Below are 26,135 nucleotides of genomic sequence, written 5' to 3'. Positions count from 1 at the left end.
TTACCACGGGATTCTCTTGGTATATGTATATGTTTATATATATGTAATTCTTAGTAAGATATTACTTTATTTGAATTTAATATTTATTATTGATATTGTTTTAGCTAACAGCGTTCACACTTACGACAAATGACACTCTAAAACTAATAAAAATATGCCCAAGTTACTCTCCACGCGAAAATGGTACAACGAAAAGAAAAACTACCGTTATTTTTCAAAATTCAACTAAAAATAAATTGTCCGGATTGCAAAGAATATTTCCTATATAATTTCATATCTATCTTAACGAATTGATTTTTCACCTTTTTGTGGAATTCGTGATATATATATATATATATATATATATGGTATATGTTCTCGCAAAACAGTTTTGGGAAAAGTTGTTAAAGATTTTTCTTTACGAAAACTACTAGTCTCTTTCGATGATTTGTCGTCGAAAATTATTGCATACTTTTAGGCCGCCGACGAAATGTTTTTATGTATGGACTGTATATTAAATTTGTCATTCCGTTTGCAACACATCGAAATATTCACCGGAGATCCCATAAAATATATATTCTTGATCAGAATAAAATTCTATGTCGATTTATGCGTGTCCGTCTGTCTTTTTAAAGCGCGATAGTGTTGCAATATTTGTGATAGAGCTTTGAAATTTTGTACTGACATTGTTATTACTCCTAGAATGATTGGTATTGAAAATATATATAAAGAAGCCACAAGTAGACAATACATAATCATTTCCCAAGACCAATACAAAACTTCTACAACAGAAAAGAGATATTTAAGAATAAAAAATATTACTATTACTAAATTTCAAATTTAAAAATATCATTAAATTTTATTTAAAAAAACTTTTTTGGGAGGACAATCATTAATAAATAAACGTTTACAGTGATATGCTAATTTGTTAGAATACTTTAAGGGATGTTTAATTTTTGCCAAATTTAAAGACGGACAACATATTACGCATCAATGCCGGACCATTCCAATAGCCATTCAACATAATATGCCAATAAAGTAGCGGCATCATATCCTTTTTCATGTAGAACATACTATAACGTTCCTTATTCTGTGGAACTGGGAATGTTTCCAATGGTTGCAAATTGTAATCGAATTCAGCCAATATACATGTTTTATAACCAGTTACCAATGGGCAAGAGGCATAACCATCATAGACTTTGTTACAATCTTTACCCTTCATCACAGCCATCATATTGTTGAAGACAACGGGTGATTGGGCAGCTGTAAAAATTGAGATTTTTACAGATTTTTTTATTTATAATTTTAATTTTATTTATACACATACCTGCTGCAGCCGCTGTCTTGGAGTTGGGTGAGGCCGAACAATCACCAATGGCAAAAACATTTGAGTATTTTACATGTTGCATTGTGTCCTTGTTGACATCGACAAAGCCAGCTTCGTTTACCAATTCTTTGCAGTTGGCCAATTCAGTTGGTGTACTCATTGGTGGAACGACATGCAGCATTGAATACTAAGGACGAAATTAAAAATACACCGTTATTGTAGTAACAGAGAATCAAATTGTTTATAAACCATATATCTCAGGGCCTAATAAGATTTATTTCTATAGAGATATGTTTCTTAGTAACCAATGATCCGAAAAGATCATTTTTTATCCTACTGAGGGCACAATTCAGGAGTGATTTCTTCCTATAGGCAAAATTGCAGCTGAAGGGTTTTTAGCAGCTGAGGGTTGATTTTTTACTATTTATAAAATCATTCGTAATGGGAAGGTGTCACGAGAAGTTGACTTAAAAACCTCAGCTTCGGTATAAATGTAGGTTTGGTAAAAGTATTACAATAGATCAAAACCGGATACAAGTTTTTCAAATTTTGGCCCTTTGAGGCCAAGGATGTACCAGAAGGGTTGAATCGATGTATTGATCTTGACTTGGTAAAAGTATTACGGTGTGTAGAGTTAGGATGAAATTCTCTATATATTGGATTTACATTTTTTTTAAAAATGTTTACCCTTTGTGGGGGAGGTACCAGCAGGAGTGCACCATTTTCGGATTTGATCTAGGTTTAGTAAACATATTGCACTGTGCAAAGTACAAGGATGAAATTGAACACTCCATTCGATAAATGTGTTATTTATACATTTTCAAAATTTTGATAGTTTCGGTGGGAGATAATAGAATCAATGGACCGATGGGACCCATATTTGTATTTCATCTAGGTTGCTTAACACTAGATTGTCGAAGGCGGTCATTTTGACCGTTTTTCAATTTCAAGTACAAAAACAACTGTGCTTATAATGACACTTTTTTAATTTTTGTGACTTTTTGTACCACATAGAATTACGTTTATTATAAAAAAGTCACCAAATTTTAAAAAGCTGTGTCATTATATACACAGTTGTTTTTGTACTTCAAATTGAAAACCGGTCAAAATGACCGCCTTCGGCTATCTAGTGTTAAACAAATGTTACAAATCCGCAGATACGGATACATTTTCTCTGCTAAAATACTAATCAGATGAAGATTTTTTAATACGATTTCTTAAAAATTGCGTAGGATTACCGTACGCAATTTTTTACTATAACAAGATTGCTCTTTAACCACAAAAAATAAATAAAAGAGTCTCCGCTTATGCATCATACCTTTTCTTCGAATTTCTCTTCAGGTTTATCAAGATTTTCAAAAATGGCAATATCACTTTCTGGTTTAATTTCAATCAAGTTGCGACGAGTATTAACTTGAATGTTACGCTTCTTGACAATTGGCCACAAGGCATCGGCATAATGTTTAACACCAAAGATAACGGGAAGAGCTGTGTTGTAGGTAACATTGATTTTATTACGTTTGTTCATCTAGAAAATAGAAAAGAAAAAAATCAAAATTATTAAATTTCTCTTGGTGGTCTTTCTATACCGATACTAACCTTACGGAAATAATGTTCAGAAATGTAGACAATTTTCTGTGGTGCACCGGGACATTTAACGGGTGAACTGGGGAATGTAAATATGGCATTACCCTCTTCAATGTTGCGCAAACAATTATAGGTTCTGTCAACATATAATGGTGAATAAATCGAACACACCTTGCCGTTTGGTATGGCCAAGGCATCCAACAGACCTGGAATCTGATGAAGGGAGAAAAAAATCATTTCTTACATCGTAAATGAAAAAGGAAATTAATTTTTTTGTGTACCTTATTGTAGTTCAATTGCAGACCAGCTGCCAGCAACAACATATCGTATTTAATTTCGTGACCCGAAGATGTTGTTACTGTATTATTATTGGGATCGAAATGTTCGGCCTTTTCCTTAATCCATTCAATATTTTTGGGCAATACCTTAGCCATGGGTTTGTAACTTTGTTCCACAGTTTTCATACCGCCACCAATCAATGTGAACATGGGTTGATAATAATGTTTCTAAAAAAAATTGAAATGGAATGGAGTTAGAAAGATATTTATATATTTTATTAAAATAAAATAACCTACATCAGCTGGATCTACAACGATAACACTATTTTTGCCCAATTTCGATGATAATTTGGCAGCCAAGGCACAGCCTCCTGAACCACCACCAACAATAAGAACTTTGCATCTGTAAATGATGTTAAGTAAAAAAATAAAATAAAATATGAATGGTACAAGGTTAAATAATAATAAAAAATTAGTCAGTTCTTGAGAATGTAGGTAACATTGAATCATCAACATTATCGTTAAATATCCATTACGTCATAAAAAGGTTTTGTTGCGTACCATCATAACATATTATCAATGATAATGGATCGATTGGATTAGAACATTTAAATTAATGAAAATTGGAAAAATTCCGTTAAAATTTGTTTTTAATTGGTCCACTTTTGTTTTGATTTTATCTATCAGTGTGCGCTTATCAATTTCACAATATTCAAAATCTATATCATAAAAAGGACCGACTTTGACACGTTTTAAATTATCATACAATATTAAACAATTAATTATGTGAAAAAATGATAATAACGTGTGTAAATGTCAAGTAGTTCTGCAGTAGGAAATCTCATTGGTTTCTCAATTAATCACATACATATTTATGTATAAAAAAGGTTCCACCTTTGAGAAATAAATAGAATATTAAAAAAAAGAAAAGGTTCATTCGGAGTTGCCGTCAGATATATACCCTCAGCCTATATTATTCGCTGTAAAATAAGTGAACCGATGGGTCCCATCTTCGGATTCGATCTAGTTAAAAATATTCCTATGTACAAAATTTGATATTTCGTTCGCTTCATATGAGATTTAAACACTTTCCAATTTTGACCGTTTATGAACAATTTTTCATATTTTTTTTTACCCCCTATGGGGGAGTTACTAGAAGGAGTGGACCGATAAGACACATCTCCCAACAACATACAGGCATGGTTAAAATATTAAATTGTATAAAGTTTGTTTTGAATCGGATGCTCTGTTCGCATAATATACATCCTTATTATGGCTGGCGTTGTCGTGGGCCCTGTCGCACATATACGACAAATCAGTATTATGAAAGTCGTTACAATACGCCAAATTTGTTATTAACGACAGCTAAAAAAATAGAAAAAATTCTTAAAATTGCATTTTAACAATATTTGCTGATTAACTCTTACATTATAATTTTTTATTGAATTTCTCATTATTCATAAGGACTACGCCTACAACAGCTGCTGTACTACGCCTAGCGCAATAAGGGTTATTATAAAATACTTTTTCAGTACAATTTTGACCTTTTTGTGGGGGAGGTACCAGATACAGTGGACCGATTTTCACCATTATCGAATTTAATTTGAGATTGAATAAAATATTACAATGTCCAAATTTTGGATGATCAAAACGGATTTTTAAATATGGAAAATTTTGACTCTTTGTAGGGGAGGTATCAGAAGGATTGGACCAATGGGTCCCATTTTCGGACATGATCTTGGCTTGGATTTGCATATAAAAATATCTTTGTTTTGTAAAATGTGATTTAAAATTGATTGTGCTTCTTTTTAGGGGAGAAAATGGAATTGATATTGGTTTTTTTCAAATCGTATATTCCGACTCGGTAAAACTGCATATACATTATAACTTTTTACCGGGTTAACCTACTTTATGAGGATTTATTTGACATATACGCAAAAGAATTGACAATTGAAACCCACTGGCTTAACGAAATCCGGTTAAATGTAAACGTACTATAACATATTGGCCATTTTGTGAGGCTGGTACCAGGAGTGGACCAATATTTTACATTTTTAAACTTGAGTTAAGTTCGGAAGAAATATTTCGATATGCAAAGCACTGAAAATAATGACGTGAATAATTTGTTAGAATTTCTTTCGAATATAGTTTCCATGGATTTAAATATATCTGATATTCCATTTAAGATATGATTTAATTAACAAATATCAATGAAATCACATAATCAAAATGTTTCGTGTTGGTCCCTATATAATTGACAGTACATGCAGCACTATCGTGAATATCAAATCCTAAGTGCCAATGTGAAAAAAAATCTTATTAAAATCTTATTCAAATAACAACAACTATTATTTGTTTTCAATTTCAAATATTTGAAGGCGGCCCACATTGCGAACAAGTTCATCGTCTTCTTGTTTGTGTGGAAGTTAACAATGGACAACAACTTGTGTTTGTGGTCAAACACGTGTAAGCGTGTTAAAATTGTTGCCAGTCATTGTAAACTTCACAAAATTTAAAAATAGCAAAGAAAAAAATTCTGGAAACAAAATGTTGTCTAAAACATGTGTACATAATTGCTGTTTATACCGCTTGTGTGAGAAAAAATGTTATGAGATCAAGAAAATACTGAACGAATCTATCAAACACACGCAATAGTTCGAGTTAATATAAATCATTATTTTCTATACCAATAGAATGAGGTCAAAATGAGGATTGTTGGCCAATTTGTCATTCATGACCTCGAAATATATATTATATATATTTGTTGTCCAATTGAATTTATATTTTCTAGTTCTATATTTTATTAAAAGTAAAATTTGTATTCAATACTTGCTATTAGTTTGAGATAAATTATTTATGTTTCCATTTTAAATGTTCTTCCGTGGCATATTTTTCAGCATTTATTTTCACCACAGGACTTGGACTTAATTCAAAGTTTCTTAATGAGAATAAAAGGGATTGCTAGGTATATAACTAATTATTATTATAAATAGTGACCTATGGGTAATTGCCTCTACTAACATGTATATTATTATTGTCTTATATTTTATGCTATAAATAATTAAAAATTTGCGTGCTGTAAACACCCTTAGGGACTATTGTCAGGGTTACTAGCAAAAATTCAACAACTGATATTAATTAACACTTTTGTTTATTTATTTCAACATGCTATTGCTAACACATTTATTTGCTATGAATGAAGTTAATAATAGAATAGATTCACACATTGTCAATGGTTGGATTGTATATCACCTGTTGCCGCTTATATTTACATACATAAAATTATGTTGTATATAAATATATTGCATGACTTTTGTCCCAAAAGACTAATTATAATGTCTCGCACAAAAGATGGGACAAAATACAACTTTATCAATTATTACACTATGCAACGAAATTTAGGGTGGGAAATGGAAAATTATTTTTGGGGACTGGTTGATTGTTGATAGCGTTGACGCTCTCCAGGACATTTTTATACCCTTCACCATTACAATTTGTCGTTTGCAACACCATGAAATATATTATTTTATTTATTTTTCGCTAAATTATATGTCCATTTATGTATGTCTGTCTGAAATCATGATAGAGTTCACAATGTTTAAGCTAGATTTTGAAAATGAAAATAGAGGACAAAAAGAAAAAAGTATATATTTTAATAAAAATAATAGTATGTGTATAAAACGTAAGTTTTGATTTGATCTTAATATATAGAACATAGTAAAGAAGTATATCTATGGTAAAGAAGTGGTCGATTTGTAGCTCCTGAGCGATGTTACGACCGCTAACATGCCGGTCCACTTTGATTACGAGCATAACGAGCATAAATCTGAAATTGTTTGATCAATACTTTACGAGAAACCTATCAGTACAGCCATCTGCCGAAAAAATTATTGAGTAGACCCCATCCTATATAATTGAGTAGACCCCATCCTATATAATTGAGTAGACCCCATCCTATATAATTACATTTTGTAAGATACCCTCTATTTATTTATACCACAATTAATAATACTCCCTGTATCATTTATTTGAGTAGACCCAATCCTGTTTAATTATATTTATGTTTATATTTTTTCTATCTTTTAATTAATATTGTAAAATGAATTTTATTATTACAGATACTTGAGTTGATCCCATCCTTCTTGTGATAACAGTTGTATTAATTATTGTTAATTAAAATTATTGTAATGATAAGTGCCTCAATTTTTGTATTTTTTTTAATACTGTTTTAATAACCACGATAACATTATAGAGTAACTTTTTTATTATTTTTTATATATTAAGCTATTTCCGCTCGATCTTCGAGTAGAATCTTAGTTGCAGTCAAAATTTTTGTTTGGGCTTCTGTGAATAATTACTACTTTTACTAGTATTGCTTGTCAAGTTAGTGAAATGTACATGTATTATTCTTGACTCGCAATTGTTATCGTGATTGTTAAGATTTTCTTGTTTTATTTTATAGTCGAGGTTTTCGCGTTATTGTTTATTATAAGTGTAATTATGAGATTTGTAGACTGGTAATTTCTTAAATGTGGTCTGCGGACTTTGAAATTATTGTGAATAAATAAATTAAAATTAAATTAATGGATTTCTTTTACACCAACATAATTTATTGATCAATGTTTTAAAAATATAGACGACAAAGATGACAGATTACAGTAATAGATGACAGGTAGAGGACATACATTTTATAGATGACAGCCAGTTAAAATAGATGAGTGTCCTCTAAAAAAGATGACGTATGGTCACCTTAGTTATACACTTCCAGAGAAACGGGTCAAAATTTGGAACAGATTGGTTTATTAGTTTTTGACACCGAGAATGGGGGGTCCCCTTAATTGAATATTCCATTCGTTTGATATTGAATTTAAAACTTTTCAAATTATTGGTACTTTGTTGTGGGTGTTTCACAAGGAGTGAATCGATAGATCCCATCTTAAGAATAGATCTAGATTTGGTTAAAATATTACGGGTCAAGGGTCAAAATATTGACCCTTTGTGAAATATAGTAGAAGAAATGTATCAATAAATCAGGCACGGGCAGAGTGTAAAAAATTCTGTTCTCACGCACTTGTCTTTGTGTGCGTGTCAATGGTTTTTCAATTGGTTCAGTTGAATGTGTGCGAGAAAATAGTGATACTTACTCTCGCGAGAGTGCACCCGTGCGGTAGTTCGCCCGGTGGTTCCCAAACTCAAATCTAATTATTCGTTCCCAAAATATTTTAAAATTAGCAAATTTTTTAAATTTTTATTGGAACGATATTCCCCATCTTTGAAATTAATTTCAGTTTGGCAGAAATCAAACGGATATTAGATCTGATTTGGTCCTTAAAATTTTCGATGAGGTAAAATGTTGTCATACATTTAGTTACAATGATTTCATGTCCGACATGGACATGTACATACAGCAATATAATTGATATAAATTTCAAGGTCAACCAATCCATACCGAAATACATATGTCTTTCGGAATAAATTCATTTTTTCATTTTCCACCCAAAAATTTAGTTAAATTCGAACTGCTAAATGTTGATCGGTCTTCATCAAAATAGACATAAATTTATTCGTTGTAAAATTTTGTGATGTTCGGGTCATAATTCAGGAATCTACAGCGACCAGAATAAGAGAGTCGTTCAAAATTGACCGACTCCGCTGCTCAATGGTAGTTGGCGTAGAACAGAAACTAGCTATCAAAGTTTGTTTTACTCACACACACGTATAATATTATTTTTACATCTAATAAATTGAGGTATTTGCATATGAATGAATATCATTTCGTCTATTAATATTTGTTTTTATTGATCGCAAGCGTTTCTTTATTGCGTAGAAAATATTGACATTATGGAAGTAAAAACAAGTATGATTCTAATGAAAAATGAAAATAAATGATTTTAATGAATGTTCACAAACGTATGCTCTAAAACTCATGATATTTAAATGTCTGTTATTTTTTGAATTTGAATTTCTTTTTATATACTTTTATCTCATAGCTGAGTACGTATTTTAAAAATATTTTTCATTAATTATTATAATAAATACATTTCCTTTTTATACCCTTCACCACACTGTGGTACAGGGTATTATGTCTTTGTGCATATGTTTGTAACAGGCAAAAGGAAACGAGATAGGCACATGGTTCCTTTTGAGAATATGCATAGAATCACTTTCTAAGTCGATTTATGCATGTCCGTCCGTCCGTCCATCTGTCCATGTATTTTTGTGAGCAAAGTACAGGTCGCATTTATGATCCGAATTGGATGAAATTTGGCACAGCTCATTTGTTTGGCCCAAGGACGAACCCTATTGAAATTGGGAAAAATCGGTTCAGATTTAGATAGCTCCCATATATATATTTAACCGATTTGATGTAAACGGTCCCTATATATCATTCGATTTGCACGAAATTTGGTACAGCCTAATCATTTAGGTCTAGAATGATGTCTGCCAAGTTTCGTACAAATCGGTAAAGATTTAGATATAGCTCCCATATATAGTTTCGTCCGATTTCATGTAAATGGTGCCCCAAAGTCCCTATATATCTTTCGATTTGCACGAAATTTGGCATAACGTATTGAATTAAGCCATGTCTGCCAAGTTTCGAGAATATCGGTCCAGATTTAGATATAGCTCCCATATATAGTTTCGCCCGATTTCATGTAAATGGTGCACCAAAGTCCCTATATATCCTTCGATTTGCACGAAATTTGGCATAACGTACTGAATTGAGCCTAGAGTGATGTCTGCCAAGTTTCGAGAAAATCGGCCATAATTTAGATACAGCTCCCATATATAGTTTCGTTCGATTTTATGTAAATGGTGCACCAAAATCCCTATATATCTTTCGATTTGCACGAAATTCGGCATAACGTACTGACTTGAGTCTAGAATGATGTCTGCCAAGTTTCGAGGAAATCGGTCCAGATTTAGATATAGCTCCCATATATAGTTTCGTCCGATTTTATGTAAATGGTGCACCAAAGTCCCTATATATCTTTCGATTTGCACTAAATTTGGCACAACGTACTGAATTGAGCCTAGAGTGATGTCTGCCTTGTTTCGTGAAAATCGGTTCTGGTTTAGATATAACTCCCATGCATAGTTTCGTCCGATTTCATGTAAATGGTGCACCAAAGTCCCTATATATCCATCGATTTGCAGGAAATATGGCATAACGTACTGAATTGAGCCTAGAGTGATGTCTACCAAGTTTTGAGAAAATCGGTCCTGATTTAGATAAAGCTCCCATATATAGTTTCGTCCGATTTCATGTAAATGGTGCAGCAAAGTCCCTATATATCCTTCGATTTGCACGAAATTTGACATAACGTACTGAATTGAGCCTAGAGTGATATCTGCCTTGTTTCGTGAAAATCGGCCTAGATTTAGATATAGCACCTTTTTATTATAGATTGATTTTAAGTAATTGACGCACCAAGGAACCAATAGGAACAAAACGTTCTGAAATTAGTATAACCTAACTTGTGACAAGTTTGTTTGAAATCGCTTAATATTTGGATAAAGCTTCCATATATATTTTCGCCCTATTTCAAGTAAATTGGGCATCAAACTGCTCATGTTAGTCAGATTGACATCAAATTTTGCACAACTTACAAAATTGAGCATAGAATTACGTAGTTGCGTTTTCTAGATGTACAGACATAGCCCAACGGATGACCTATTTATATTTGTTTGAAGTCGATTTACATACTTTTGTCCAATTGTAACAAACGAATGACATGTTTATGGATAGATCTAGGTAGATTCAAATTTAGATAAATATCACATATTTTATTTCATCCAATTTCATGTTAATAGTCCTGTTTAATATACCCATAGTGGTGAAGGGTATCATATAGTCGGCCCCGTCAGACTTTACTACTTTCCTTACTGGTTTATTTTAAATTTATAATTTCGGAGTAGTATAGATGTTTTAAAATTTGTTATTATATATTTTTTATCTTAAAAATTCTTTAAATTTAAATTATTTAATGTTTGTTATTAAATATTATTTAAATGTTATGATTATATTTTTCGAAGATATAATATAAGTGTTAGTGTTAAGTGAACACATGCGGCTATTTTTGCTTGGTTACCAGACAATGAAAAAAATTAAATTAAATAAAAATTACTTTTTCTTCTGAAATTTTGATTTTTTAATATATTGTGCAACCATTGTAATTCAACCATTGTAGTGTAAACTAAGTAAGCCCTTGACAGAACTGAAAACGGTAATAAACCAATACTAATTTTTTAATTGTTGAACAAAATAGTCGAATAGTCAAATATTCTCTCAATATAAAATAAATATTCTAAGAAGACATACTGCATTCCATTACTAATTGTTCGGTCTTGTTGACTATAATTAGTTTTACTAATTTTTTGCGTTTTATATCATTATTGTTTGGGTTTTGGTTTACAAATATAGAAATTGAAAAAAAGAAAACATTAAATATCAAAACATATGTAAACAATATTTTGTCATTTTCCATAAACAACGAGTAAAACGCAAAATACAGTCAAATTTTGTTCACGTACCTACAGTATATGTGTTTTTGTTAAATTTGTGTAGACATAAGATTTTTTTAATTTGAATTCATATGAAAGAAGCATTTGTAATTTTTTTCTATTTCCTAGTAACAATTATATACAAATTTTATGCTTCTGTGTTTAATCGTTTACATTTTTTATGATTGATTTTTATAACATTGCGTGCTGCAACAAAACTCAACCGGGGATTATTGGGTGACAGTGTCATAAAAAAAGAAATCAGCCAAATGTTATCAATTAACACTTTTGTTTGCTAACTAATTCATTCTATTCGTTCGTTTCGTTTCAATTAAATTACTCATAAAAATTAATGGGGGTTGTGTTTTGAGAACTAAGGCTTATGTTTTAATTAAATGAAGTAACCTGTTGCCATGTGTTGTAATAGAATATTTATAGGGTCGGCAATTTAACTATGTTGTATGTTATTATTAAAACACTACTATAACTGAAATATAAATAGCAATACTGTCTGAAACTTTTCATTTGCAGCAACGATGAAAAACTTACCGAATTGGTATCGTTCATTGATTGCATTTTAATAATCATCTTTTGTCACAATTAAAACAATTTTGTTGTTGTTGCTTCACCAAAAGATAAAATTATTAATACTTTGTTTAGTTGTTTATTGTTGGGTGTGTTTGTGTGTCCGTTGTCAATAGTATAGACACGTTTATCTTTTAATGATGTCACAGGGGACGAACAAAATAATAATTATTTGTTTTTTTTTTTGCAATACATTGATAATTAAAAACTATCGCGAAATACTGGAAGTATTCAACTGAAATTGATGATAATCATATTTCATTTTCTGATAACACGTGCATACTCGTTTTATACGTAGAGTAAATGTTAGGTAACTGAAAATCTACCCTGAAGGTATTCTTCAGATAGAAATGTGGGTATCATTACATAGATATATAGTAAATATTGTTTAATTTGATGTATAGAAAAATAAGTCTTTCATGAGAGATTTTATATTCTTTAGTTATATTATCGTAGTCCTTGACCCTATGGGCTGGGTCACTGTATCCCACAACCTAATTACATTAAAGGGACCCCCCCATTCTCGGGGTCAAATTTCTTTTTGATTTAAATTGAATCTACACTAATTCAAGGATATCCCTACAAAATTTCATGTGAAAATCTCAAGAACTCTTGAAAATATAGCCGATTTATTGTGTCAGCATCAAATGGCGGCTAAAGGGCTTCTCAAACTTTAAACGCGTTTTTCTCTTTTGCGAATGGCGGGTACGATAACTCAAAAACTAATAACCCAATCGATTCCAAATTTTTAGACGTTTCTCTGTGAGTGTATAGCTATCGTATGAACTAGGATAAAGCCAATCGGTGAAGATCTTCCTTATTTTTTAACTTGGTTTTTGGTCAAAAATCGGGGATTTTCCAAAAACATTTTTTCATTTTGTTAATTTTAGAACGAAGTCAATAATCCTAGTTCATACGAGACCCAGACATGTACTCTTTCTAACACCGTTGGAATTTTCAGATTCCGATGTTCCAGTGAGGAGTTATCATGCCCGCCATCAAAAATAAGGACTTCTCTTTAATTACAAAAAACAACAACAAAACAATTACAAAATTTTTTTGTAAATTATTGTTCTTCTCTTTTAAATCTTTAAATATATATGTGCAAAGTTACAAACCTTAACAAGCATTGGTATTGATTTACCAGCCCATTGAAAATCTTGAAAAAATAAAATCGAGAATGGGTGGGGTTCCATTAATTGAAATTTTACTTTCGAAGTACAGGAGTTCTGACCCCTCCAAATTAATAAATGTTAAGATGTCATTAAGCAAATACATTGTTAGTTTTAAGCTTTTGGAGTAGTACATATGTTGTTGTTTTATGAATCACTCTTAGCCCTTTGGGCTAGATTCTCGTATACGAAATTGAGAATTGAAATTGAATTGAAATATATATACTTGAAATAGGATATAGATCAATTAATTCATTGGCAACCTTTTCTTTAGAGAATACATGTGGTTTACTTTCCAATTTATTTGGAAAAAGTGCGAAATTTTATCAAAATAGAAAATTTGTTGTATAAGAATAAGAAATATTTTTTTACAAATAAATATCTTGTTTACAAAAAAAAGTTCCCCTGTAACTGTGAAATTTTATGTGAATTAATTGAGTCTTTGATGAAATACTCCTAAGATTTTGACACATTTTTGCAAGGTGTTCAATTAACCCTTACTGAAGTCAACAAAGATTTTTTTTGCCAAAATTCTAAATTTCTAAAAAAAACTTTTGAATTTAAATTTAGAGTTTGTTTTGAAACTTGTAGCGAAATTTGATGCAGAATATTTAAATGAAGTTTCATGTCACTTTCATACACTTTACTGTGAAATTTCTATAAAAAATTGCTAACATTTTTTTTTGGAATTGTTTGTCCCAAATTGACATCTACATATTCTAGATATATATTATATATACAGATTCCACTGCGACATATACTAAAATTTGATGGAGAATATTTTTAGAACCATCGTTCTAAAACACCATCTAGTGGGTTATATTGGTACAAACTTAGAATACGATCGAGTTTAATCCTAAAATTAGTTTTTTTTTATTTTTAAGATTTTTTAGGTTGATTTTTGAGTGCTGGTGCATTCTGAGATTTATAGTAAAACTTTATGGCGAACATTTTTGTAGAATATTCTGATCTGCTACAACCCCGTTTTAAATGAGATTTAAATCATTTTTGTAAAAGGGATCGAAAATACCCCTTCAGAGATTCGAATATTTTCAAATGTCTTGAATTGGGCATTTATTGGCCACCTTTTTAGATTTACTTCCAGATGAAAACTTTAAAAACTCCGATACACGTGTCTTCCATTTTTAGCCCGCCTGCCATATTTTTTTTTTTTTTCTCATAATGATCAATGCCTAATAAGAAACCAAAATATAAAAATACAGTCTATTTTTTGAAAAGACTGCCCGAATTTACCACAATGCCGAAATGCTGTTGCAATGTGGTATATTTAAAGGAAGATCATTTTTAGTAGGAAGATTTGTTACCTAATACGAATCAATTTCGGCAATTCTGTTGAAAAACTAAAGCAATTTGAGTACATGATTTCAGGAGATAAGGGTCTCTGAAGTTCCTTTTGGGCCATTATATTTTCCGTGGATTTTCAAAATAATCAAGGAAAATATGGATATCATTTAAATGCGTCGGAATTTCTGAAAACTGAATTCAATTCAATTTTAGTTTAAGGCCTGGTCGCCTTTGAAATTTTTACCATAGGTATTCATAGTGGTCTTAGTACAATAGTATAAATTATTACAAAAAATTAAGCTTCCAATCCAAGAAGTCTATAATTCCTCCAAAATTCCACATGTACCCTTTAAAAAATGTTAACAACAATATGGATTTAAGACTTCCTCCTATGGACAGATATACACGCCTTTAACCTTTAAAATGATGTCCATATTGGCCAATATTACTCAATACAACATGAAAGCTACTTACCGAAATTCTGAGGTCTGTATCTCAGAAAGTATGAATTTATTAGATAAGAATTTTATATTTTAGTAAAGAGGGTAACAAACGCTTTAAATTGACATCCATATTGCCTTGGCAAATTTTAAATATCATGAGAAAATAAAATGTGAAGGTGTTTTTCGTAAGGTAACCATACATCCTCTTTTTCAGAGGACACTCATCTATTTTTACCTGCTGTCATCTATAAAATGTATGTCCTCTATCTTTCGTCTATTTCTATTTTTGTAAATTAAAATAAATTAATAAATTTTATGAAATTTAAGTGAAATATTTAAGAAATGTATTTTCAGGATTTTTAGACACATTCTCCAAACGAAATGATGGTAGTTTTAGGGTTCCTGGACACGTTCTGCATTAAAATTGGTTGTAATTTGATATTTTGGGTTCTATGTTTTTAGGTGTCCCTAATATAAAGAAAATTTTTAATTTTTTTTAATGTGAATGTAATTTAATATTTCTTGTGGCCTATGAGTTGTAACGTATCCTTCTTTGCTATGTTCCTTATATAAAAATCCCGCAGTCGTATTTAACGACTTTTTAGCTCATTTTATATATTTATAAGTAAATCAAAATGTACGTTTTAAAGATATACTATTTTTATTAAAAATATACTTTTTTCTTTTGGTCATCTATTTTCATTTTCAAAATCTGGTCGCCTTAATTTTCGGGAACTGACTATAAACAGCTTTTGAAAATTTGCTGTTTTTTACTGTAACTGTTATGAAAAACAAATAATAAATTTCCGATAAACGTTATGTTGATCTCTGGACATTTTTGAAAAATTTCCATCCAAAATTTCTTTTCTATAACCGAAATTGTGTGTTCAAATTACACAACTTCAATTTGGCACTTAAAGAGGATTATAAGTCCGATCTATCATTTGCGTTTGTTTTGTTGTTATACCAAAATCTATTTATTAAATCCATACGTGTACAAATCGATTTTATGACGATATTTTATGTTGTTCCAGAGATCGGTTTGTGATAACTCTGTGATCCCCAATACTTGTGTTGAATATTAAACAAACAAAAAAATTGTGATTTAGAATTGATTTCTTATGTGAATATTAAAGGAAATAGAATAGGTGTATAGCTTCGTTACTCACTCTTTTTTCTGTGATAAGCTTGTGGAAATGGAGAAACTTCTTAGGGCGATTAAACCCATATTTGAGGCTTTCGAAAATGCCATCAATCTTAGTGAGGCTGCTTGCAAAACGCCGCTCATGATTGCTGCTGCTGTTGATTACTTGGTTTGTTTGTTGTCGGTCGTTATGTTTTTTTTTGTTCTGTTATTTTGGGGTTTTCTTTTGGCCCGTTGGACAATTGACGGCGTGTGTTTCTCTCCGCGTTTATTAGATAATTCGCCAAACACTTGTTGTTTATGTCTTCTTTTCTATTAGTTTTGTTTTGATTTGTAGTTTTTATTTTTGCTACGCTACGCTTTACTCCGCTAACGTCTACTGTTCGTTTGCAACTGAACTTACGGTGACGATTTCTCGAACAATGTTAGTTTTCATTTTGCGGCACTAATGGAACGTACTGGCCCCATGGGCTCTCCCTCTCTTTCATATTGTTGTTGGCATGCCAAACGAGATAATTTTTATGGGGCCGGTCACCGGTTCCATATCAACTCTTTCGTGTGTGTGTGTTATTATGGCCTACAATCTCTCGGACGCGGTCGTTTTCTGTCGTCTTGTGGTCATTATTCATTAGTTTTGTATGTTGTTATTTGGCTGTTTGTTTATATTCGCTGTAAATCACCCAGCCCCTTTCTCATACAAATGTAAACATCTATCAGCTGTTTTGCGGTTAATCGGTTATTCGCTAATTTCCGATTGTAAGCTTTTTTTTTAAACTACTAAAGCTTTTTTCCCATCCAAAACAGTGTGGGTAAAATTGCGTTAGATGTCATACCCTCCACCATAGTATGGAGGGTATATTAATTGTGTCATTCCGTTTGTAACTCATCGAAATAATGATTTCCGAACCTATGAAGTATATATATTCTTGATCAGGGTAAAATACTAAGACGATCTAGCAATGTCCTTCCGTCTGTAGTAATCACGCTATCTTCTGAAGGAATTGAGATAGGGCGCTGAAATTTTGCATAGGGTTGTCTTTTGTCTGCAGGCAGGTCAAGTTCGAAGATGGGATATATCGGTCCACCTTTAGGCGTAGCTCCCATATAAGGGTACCACCCAATTTTCGGTATTTTGGGGTTCTTGAGCGTGTTTTTCAACCGAATTAACTGAAATTTGGTACAATGGGTTCTTATTGGGTATTAAATGTCTCCACAAAAAAACAGTAAGGAAAGTAAAAAGTCGGACTGGGCCGACTATACCACTTTGGGTATATTTTACATATGTATCCGAAAAGACGTCGCTGTACTGTTTAAAATTTAATCTCAATCAGACACCCATTGAATATTTGGCGTACAATTAACATAAATAAGTTGAAATTATATATGGACGCTAAGTTACCTATATCTGAACCGATTTCAAGCAAACCTGCCAGAGATCCATACCATAGTCAATCGAACTATGGTATGGATCTTTAGTGTACAATTAGCTTAAAACCATCACATCATTCTAGACTTAATTTAGTACGCTATGCCAATATTCTTTCTAATCAAAAGATTTGCAGTGACTTTGGTGCACCATTTACCTAAAATCGGGCGAAACTATATATGGGTGCTATATCTAAATATGAACAGATTTTCACGAAACTTAGCACACGTCATTCTAGATATAATTCAGTAGGCAATACCAAATTTCGTGCAAATCGAACGATATATAGGGACTTTGGTACACCATTTACCTTAAAACGGACGAACCTACATATGGGCGCTATATCAAAATCTGAACCGATTTTCACGAAACTTAGCACACATCCTTCTAGGCCTAATTCAGTAGGCTATACCAAATTTCGTGCAAATCGAAAGATATATATGGACTTTGTTACACCATTTACCTAAAATCGGGCGATACTATATATAGGAGCTATATCTAAATCTGAACCGATTTTCACGAAACTTAGCACAAGTTATTCTAGACTTAATTCAATACGCTATGCTAAAATTCGTGCAAATCAAATCATTTTCAGGGACTTTGGTGCACCATTTACCTAAAATCGGCCGAAACTATATATGGTAGCTATATCTAAATCTGAACCGATTTTCACGAAACTTAGCATACATCATTCTAGACCTAATTCAGTAGGCTATACCAAATTTCGTGCAAATCGAAAGATATATAGGGACTTTGGTACACCATTTACCTTAAATCGGACGAAAATATATATGGGAGCTATATCTAAATCTGAACCGATTTTTCCCAATTTCAATAGGGTTCGTCCTTGGGCCAAATAAGTGAGCTGTGCCAAATTTCATCCAAATCGGATCATAAATGCGACCTGTACTTTGTTTACAATTTAACATCAACAGACGGACGGACATGCATAAATCGACTCAGAAAGTGATTCTATGCACCTTCTCAAAAGGAACCATGGGTCTATCTCGATTCCTTTTGCCTGTTACAAACATATGCACAAAGACATAATACCTTGTACCACAGTGTGGTGAATATAGGTCCACTCTTTCTGGTAGTCCCCATATAATGGTACCTCCTAATTTTCAGTATTTTTTGATAGTATTTTTCCACCGAATTGGCTGTAATTTAGTATTTTGAGTTCTTAATAGGTTCCAAATCTCTCCACCAAAAATTAGGAATATAGGTCTATTTTTTCGGATAGCCCCATACAAGGTTACTTCCAATTTTGGGGTTCTTGAAATTTGTATTTGGTGTGCGTTATGGTTTACATAATCAGTTTGTAGAAAGGTCACTTTTTTGTATGTGGAGGGTATCCAAAGTTCGGCCCGGCCGAATTTAACGCTTTTTCACTTGTTCTATTTAGGATAGAGTTTTGAAATTCTATATATGGGCAATATTGCCAATTTTTTAACATAGCTGAAGCGGAGGTTCACCCCTTTATAACTCGGGAACTACTTAAGTATATGAAAAAAAGTGAATAGTTTGGGGTTAATTGATCTGTCGTTGCAAACTGTTCATGATATTGACCTCCAAACTTTATTTTGGTGGAAGCTGTGTCTACTTTAATGTAAAAAAATGTGTAAAAACAGGTTGAGGCGAACCAGTTTTTTTATGTTCTCTATCGATTTGTGATTAAGCCACTCATTTCACGGTCTTCGTGTCAAAGTAAATCTAGAAGCCAACAAAATGGGGACTACGCCCCTTATGTATCATTTTTCAAAATTTTAACTGCATCTACCTTTAAATGATGCTGACATTTTGAAGCTCGATTTTGAGTGTTTTTTTAATTTTACTTCTAGCTTTAATTAGCCAACAGGAATTTATAAAAATCGATTATAAGATTATTGTAGTCGCGAATCTGCGTAATTTGATATGTATTTTGTGTATGTAGTATGCACAGCTTCAGAGTAATACTCATCCGAAGGTGCGAATTTTGTGCGATCAAATTTCTAAAAAACCTATTTTTCGGGCCAAATTTTTAGATCTGTCAACAGAATGATATGGGTACCCGCGATCAGTAAGGTTTTTTACGTTTCAGATGATATAAAATCTTCTTCGTGAAAATCCATCTACTAGAACGGCGGGAACTGTCCTTCCAAAAACACGAAATTTGGCAAAAAATGTTTTTGAAAATATCGCGGATTTACTTGCGTTTTCTTTGTATCATTTCCGCTTCAATAAATGACCTCATACGGATTTTGATCTTTTTCGAAAAGAGAACTTTAAAAACTTCAGCCGAAAGAGAGATGTACGCAATTTATCTCAAAAATAGTGTGAGCTGGCACATCCATGGTTCTTAATGGACCACATTGAAATCGGTATAGATCGATGTATTTTTTTAGGGTGCACACCGAAATCGGATGCGCGTTAATGGCATATGGAGTTTTCGGAAATTATTCGTGTTTTACGATTTTTTGGGTACTTCAATGTAACGTGTGGCACATCTTAGCCGTCAAATGAAATTTCGCAAAATATATATGGATTGGAAGATAAACTTCAGTACTTCCTGGAAACCGCATGCGCATCAAATGATTTTGAGCATTACGCGATTTACACGCAATTTAAAATGTATATTTCATAATATTATTTTATTTTACGATTTATTCCTATTTATAGAATTCTAAGATTTATCGGAAGGGTCTTGATATAATCCGCAAGGCGTATACTTCTACACAAAAAGTGATTATTATTATATATGTCAATTTTTCAGCGAAATTCGGGTAATATAGCAGAATAACCCCAACATTTGTTTCTGAAATTTCTTGTATACAATTAAAAAAATAAATATGATGACATTATTTTTTCGAACCAAAAACAAATATTTTTCCTCAATATCTTGTTTTGTTGTCGCTGTGATTTAGAAACCGCTACACGGAATTGTGTGATTTTGATATCATTTGATTCATCATGGTGTTTAGATTATGTAGATATTTTTAAATTAATTTTTAGGTGTGTGTATGTCATTAATATATTGAAAATATTGATGTAATCTGCTATATATTTTATTATTTTTCTCATATTTCGCGAATATGTGCAACTTTATCGTGATTATTATAATATATTCATATTCTTATTTTACGGAGGAAGATATATATCAACGTTTTCGGTCAATATAATAAACGGCGTAATTTTAAGATTTTTTTCTTATTCCCAAAATTAAAACCTCGCTAACTTTTGCGCGCATCAACCAAAAATTTGATCGCGAACGGTTTCGGAGTCAGAACATTTTTCTCTATATGTGTACCAAAAATCATTGATGTGCCACAAAAACAAAAAAGCTGATTTTTTGAAAATGGGATATTAAAAAATTGGCAATATTGCCCATATATAGTATGTCAAGAATGGGTTTACTCAGGGATATTTATAAAAAAATTGAAATGTTGGATCTCTTGGCACTTAATACAGTTTTTGTCAACCAAATTAAAATTATGTACAAAATAAAAGAACAGTACACAAGCATTTAAAAGCACCAGAAAGACAGAACATCATCTCAACAGTCAAATTTGGAAAACATTAAAAAAAAACATTTAGTAGTCAGTGCTATGAACTTTGGGTTCATCAGGGACAACAAGCAGCATATAGTGCGGATATGGTTTCTTTATAACTGTGACAAAGTTTTAGATACGCCCTATTTGAAATAATGTGGCTGAACGGCAACCAAATAATATACATGTATTAACAAGTGGAAAAGCGTTAAGATTGGCCGGCCGAACTTTGGATACACCCTCCACCACAGATATACAGACAGGTACTTGAAAATATAGGGAACTTACCAAAAAGTGGACCTACACCGACATTTCTAAAAACCTATTATGTAGACCATAATGTAAACCATAATACAAACTTCAGAAATATTTAATGGATAATTATACCCTCAGCCTTATGATATTGGATAATATGATAATATTGGATGATTGACACAACATTCCGAACAATTATGATTTACTAGCATATACCCGATACTTCGTTAGTAAATGTGGGATGTATTTTAAACCTTATACCGACCATTATTAAAATTTTAGAACCATTTAGTACATATGTTCTCTTTAGTACGTTTTTTAAATCTACCCTATATCTCAACCCTACACACCCATTCCGAATGCAACAGAAATCTACCTCTATACTAAATTTGGTGTCATATTTTACCCTTTGTACTCAAATCAAATATAGCTTCACCCAAATCCAAATTGAGTATCAGTTAGTGCACAATAATATAAATTTCCATAACTACCCTACTTTAATAATTCTATCGGTTCACCTAAATCCAATTTGTATCACATTTAGTAGTACCATTAAGTACCAAATTGCATGACTCGACCTCTAAAGGTTCACCTAAATCCGAATTTTACCAAATTTAGTTCCATTTAACTCACATTAATATAAATGTCCTTAAGTACCCACCTCAACCATCCAACAGAAATCTTATAACCGATTTCATTTCCATTGCTTTCCATTACTTTATACTTCATATAATTCAATGAAAAACTTATTTTCCCAATTTCAGTATTCCAGACTTATCGGTTCAAACAAATTCAAATAGTATCAAATTGTGTACATCCAAGTTTCAGGATTCCAACTTTATCGGTTCACCCACAATTTAAATTGTACCAAATTTAGTACACAGTAATACGAATTTCCAAAACTTCCTACATACCCCAATCCTACATCCCCGCATTGATCCTAAATCCATATTTCAGGATTCAAACTCTATCGGTTCACCCACAATTCAAATTGTACCAAATTTGGTTGGTACACATTAGTACAAATTACCAAATTTAGTACACCGTAGTACCAATTTCCAAAACATTCTACACACCGCAATCCTACCCCCCACACTGATCCTAAATCCAAGTTTCAGGATTCCAACTCTATCGGTTCATCCACAATTTAAATTGTGCCAAATTTAATACACAGCACTACGAATTTCTAAAACATAAATCAATTTTACACCTCAACAGTGATCCTGACTCCAAATTTCATGATGCTAGTTCTATTGGTAAAATTCAAATTGTACCAAATTTAGTACCCATAAGTATTAATTTCTTAAGCTGAATCTTGATGCCAATCCTACACCCCTACAGTGATCCTGACTCCAAATTTGATTGTTCCCGCTCTATCGGTTCACCCAAATCCAAATTGTACCAATTATAGTACGATTTAGTACTTTTCGTACACATAAGTAACAAATTTCCAAAACTACGTACATATCCCAATCCTATACTCCGACGGTAATGTTAATATCAATTTTCAGGATTCCAGCTCGATTTGTATAACCAAAATAAATTTGTACCAAATATAGTACCATATAGTACTTCTCGTACACATCAGTACACGGTTTAAAAACTATCTCCTTATATCGACCCTACTTCCCAACCCTAATTCGCATTCCAACTTTCAAGTTTTTAGCTCTATCCGTTCACTTGCTAAATAATTGTACCAAATTTAGTATATTTTCGTACATTTCGGATAGTTTTAGTTCGAATTTCCAAAACCCTTTGGTACGTCTATCCTACACTCCATCAACGACCATCAAACCAAATTTCAGAGTTCTAGTTCCACCGGTTCGCCAAATACAAATGGTATCACATTTAGTACTTTTCGTACCGTTCTAGTACGAATTTCCAAAAATTTTCATTTTATCTATTGTATACAATAATAAAAAAGAAACATTTATGTTTATTACAAACAGAATTAAAAACCAGTGACCGGAGCAGTATAGTCGGACGGGGCCGACCATATGATACCCTACACAACTACCACGAAAAGCAAAGTTTCGGCGGCTCTATATTCTGAGCTTGGGCAATATTTCGTGATATATGCACCCATTTTACCGATTATAAATCAACAACTCCACTTTCTACGTCTTGCATATTTTCCAAAATGTTTTTTCTTAATAAAATAAAAAAATTGTCACTTTACCCCTGGGTGTACAAAGTTTGGTCAAAATCAGATAGTCCGTTCGCATGATATTATTTTTAGTACAATTTTGACAATTGTGTGGGTAAGGTACCAGAATGAGTGGATCGATATTCACCATCATGGAACTTAAACTACGTTTGCAAGAAATATTACGATGTGCAAAGTGTGGATGAATTCTGTTACTCCCTTCGAGAGCTATCGTGTGCACCAGGTGGCCAGACAGACATTTGTAAATCGACTCTAAATTGTCTGAAACGGATTTTTGCCTAGATCCAATATTCGCCAATATGAATATTTCACACCCAACTGAATATAAATAAATTGAAAAAAGTTGTTATTTGTTTCAATGTGTACTGTATTTGCTTTTGTTGTACTGTTCTTTTATTTTATACTAAATTTTAATTTGGTTGACTCTGTATTAAATGCAGCATACAATTATGAAAAATAACAAATAAATTTCCAAAATAATATAATAAATGTTATTTCGTGGTTCTACATTTGAAAATGTTTAATAATTATCTATCGGTCGTATCGAATTTTGAAGGTTTTAGTGACATTTTCCTATCGAAGTTCCCGTAATTTGGAGGATAAACGACTTTATCGTAGAAAATGTTTAATACAGACCCTTTTTTAAAATAAATAGCGATTTTAAGTAGGAAGGTCCTACCATTATTTTCCAACCGATCTCTAAAATGTCTAATTGCGAAGTAACCCTCACATGTAAATTCCACCTTAATTTCATCAGGGATTTTTTAAAGGTGGAATTAGTTATGATATAACCATATAGCCATAAGGCCATATCAATCAGCTGATCGAATCAAACAATGTATTCGATTAACCCTTTATGGCTCAAAATGTTTTAGAGCTTATATTTAATATGCAGCTAGTAGGTATATATTCGTTGGACTTCATATGTCAAGGCCTGATTATGGGCGACACATATCAAAAGAAAAATCTAAAAAATTCAAATTTTTTGTGAAGTTGTGAGCTTTTCAATATAGAGAATAGGGCAAATATGTGTACAGTACTAATTTGTGTATACAGTCCAAATTATTTAAAACGTTTCATATTCGAATAGTACGAATTCTGCCAAAAGAATTATTTTTATTTCTTATAAAAAAGCATATAGAGATTTTGCATTTGGTTTTCTTGATATTGGATTTTTTTTTGTCAAAAATAATGTACTGTATCTCCCGAATGCAAGGATGTAGCGATGTCAAATTTTGTCCATATCCTATCTAGGATAGTTGCATTAAATCTGTGAATAGAAAATTGTTCTATGATTACGGAAAACAATACGGGGCCCAAAGTGTTAATAGTGCTTTCCATAGATTTGATTCGATCAGCTGATTGATATGGCCTTATGGCTGTATAGTTATGTCATAGCTAATTCCATTAGGTCCTAACCACATTTCCAAAACGAATAGGCTTTAATATTACAATTCGGATTATAAGAGATAAAATACCGCCTGGTATTAAAATAGTTTCTATATAACGGGTCCCATTTCGAAATAGATGTAATATGGGATATCGGATTATAATAGGATAATATACTTCCTATTTTCGGTAAAAAATAGATAACCAGACTATATTGGACTGAGCTTCGTCCATTTTGGCATACTATCGACGCCGTCTTTGAAATATGCTGTGTTTTTTCATGGATTACCTTTGAAACTTGAATTGTGAATCCGAATTTTCAAATCACAGCCAATTGCTCTCGTCAATATGACCACTTTAATAATTAATTAATAATTGAATAATTAATTAACCAAATATTACTTAGCTATTCTCGTGACCTTGAATTGTCCCATCTAATGACGATGCCGTTCATCTTTTATATGCTTGCAGACCAATGACAACAACAACGTCTGAGATGACATAACCTAATTGAAGATGCAAGGATTCGGTAAGTAATGCATTTTTTATTCGCCACTTAAGCGAAATCAATTTAATGTAGTCGTCGTGTTTTTTTTTAATTTGAGATGCACATCGATATCAATGCATGCAAATTGGGGCATGTATACTAGGGTTAAGACTTTTTTGCTAACTTGTATGCCAGTATTATATTTTGATGGTTTTTTTACATATGATTAGGTAAAATCCTAATGATTGGGTGATTCTATAAAAAATCACAATGCCCAAAATTATTTGACATTTTTTATTTATGGAATTTTTTAAGAATTTTTCATAAAAAAAATATTGGCAAAATTATAATTAACCTAATATAACCAGTGAGCGGAGCACAACTACCACGGAACTCAAATTTTCTGCGGATGTATATTCCGAGCCTGGGCAATAATTCGTGATATTTGCACCCTCTTGCCCGATTAGTGGTAAACAGCAACTCTTCCTCAAACTGACATATTTTCCGAATATTACGAGTATTCAGTACAGCTATTGTCCAGATTAGCTTCACCGTGGGT

At 32.0% G+C, this 26,135-nt stretch overlaps 1 protein-coding gene across 1 annotated transcript; it reads right to left on the bottom strand.

Annotated features, from left to right (window-relative positions):
• Positions 1–927: 927 nt before the first annotated feature.
• LOC133324141 (sulfide:quinone oxidoreductase, mitochondrial) lies at positions 928–16,464 on the bottom strand. Its single transcript, XM_061533027.1, has 7 exons — positions 16,351–16,464; positions 3,469–3,574; positions 3,175–3,399; positions 2,906–3,106; positions 2,625–2,834; positions 1,307–1,493; positions 928–1,242 (listed from the first exon to the last, which is right to left on the bottom strand). Exons 1-7 carry the CDS (start codon positions 16,431–16,433, stop codon positions 929–931), a joined length of 1,326 nt encoding a protein of 441 aa, XP_061389011.1. The 5' UTR covers positions 16,434–16,464; the 3' UTR covers position 928.
• Between the last annotated feature and the right edge of the window lie 9,671 nt (positions 16,465–26,135).

Source organism: Musca vetustissima, unplaced genomic scaffold (genome assembly GCF_032173495.1).
Source record: "Musca vetustissima isolate MV318-11 ecotype Yass unplaced genomic scaffold, APGP_CSIRO_Mvet_v1 utg28112, whole genome shotgun sequence".
NCBI lineage: Eukaryota > Metazoa > Arthropoda > Insecta > Diptera > Muscidae > Musca > Musca vetustissima.
The sequence above is the reverse complement of the archived record's forward strand: the minus strand, read 5'-3'. Positions and strand labels throughout refer to the sequence as shown.

Excerpts from the sequence above, each read along its gene's own strand:
- LOC133324141 (XM_061533027.1), bottom strand. The coding sequence starts at position 16,433 with ATGGCATTTTCGAAAGCCTCAAATATGGGTTTAATCGCCCTAAGAAGT. Across the intron at positions 3,400-3,468 it reads TCGTTGTAGATCCAGCTGAT|AAACATTATTATCAACCCAT; the intron begins GTAGGTTATTTT and ends AATTTTTTTTAG. Across the intron at positions 3,107-3,174 it reads TGCAATTGAACTACAATAAG|ATTCCAGGTCTGTTGGATGC; the intron begins GTACACAAAAAA and ends TCCCTTCATCAG.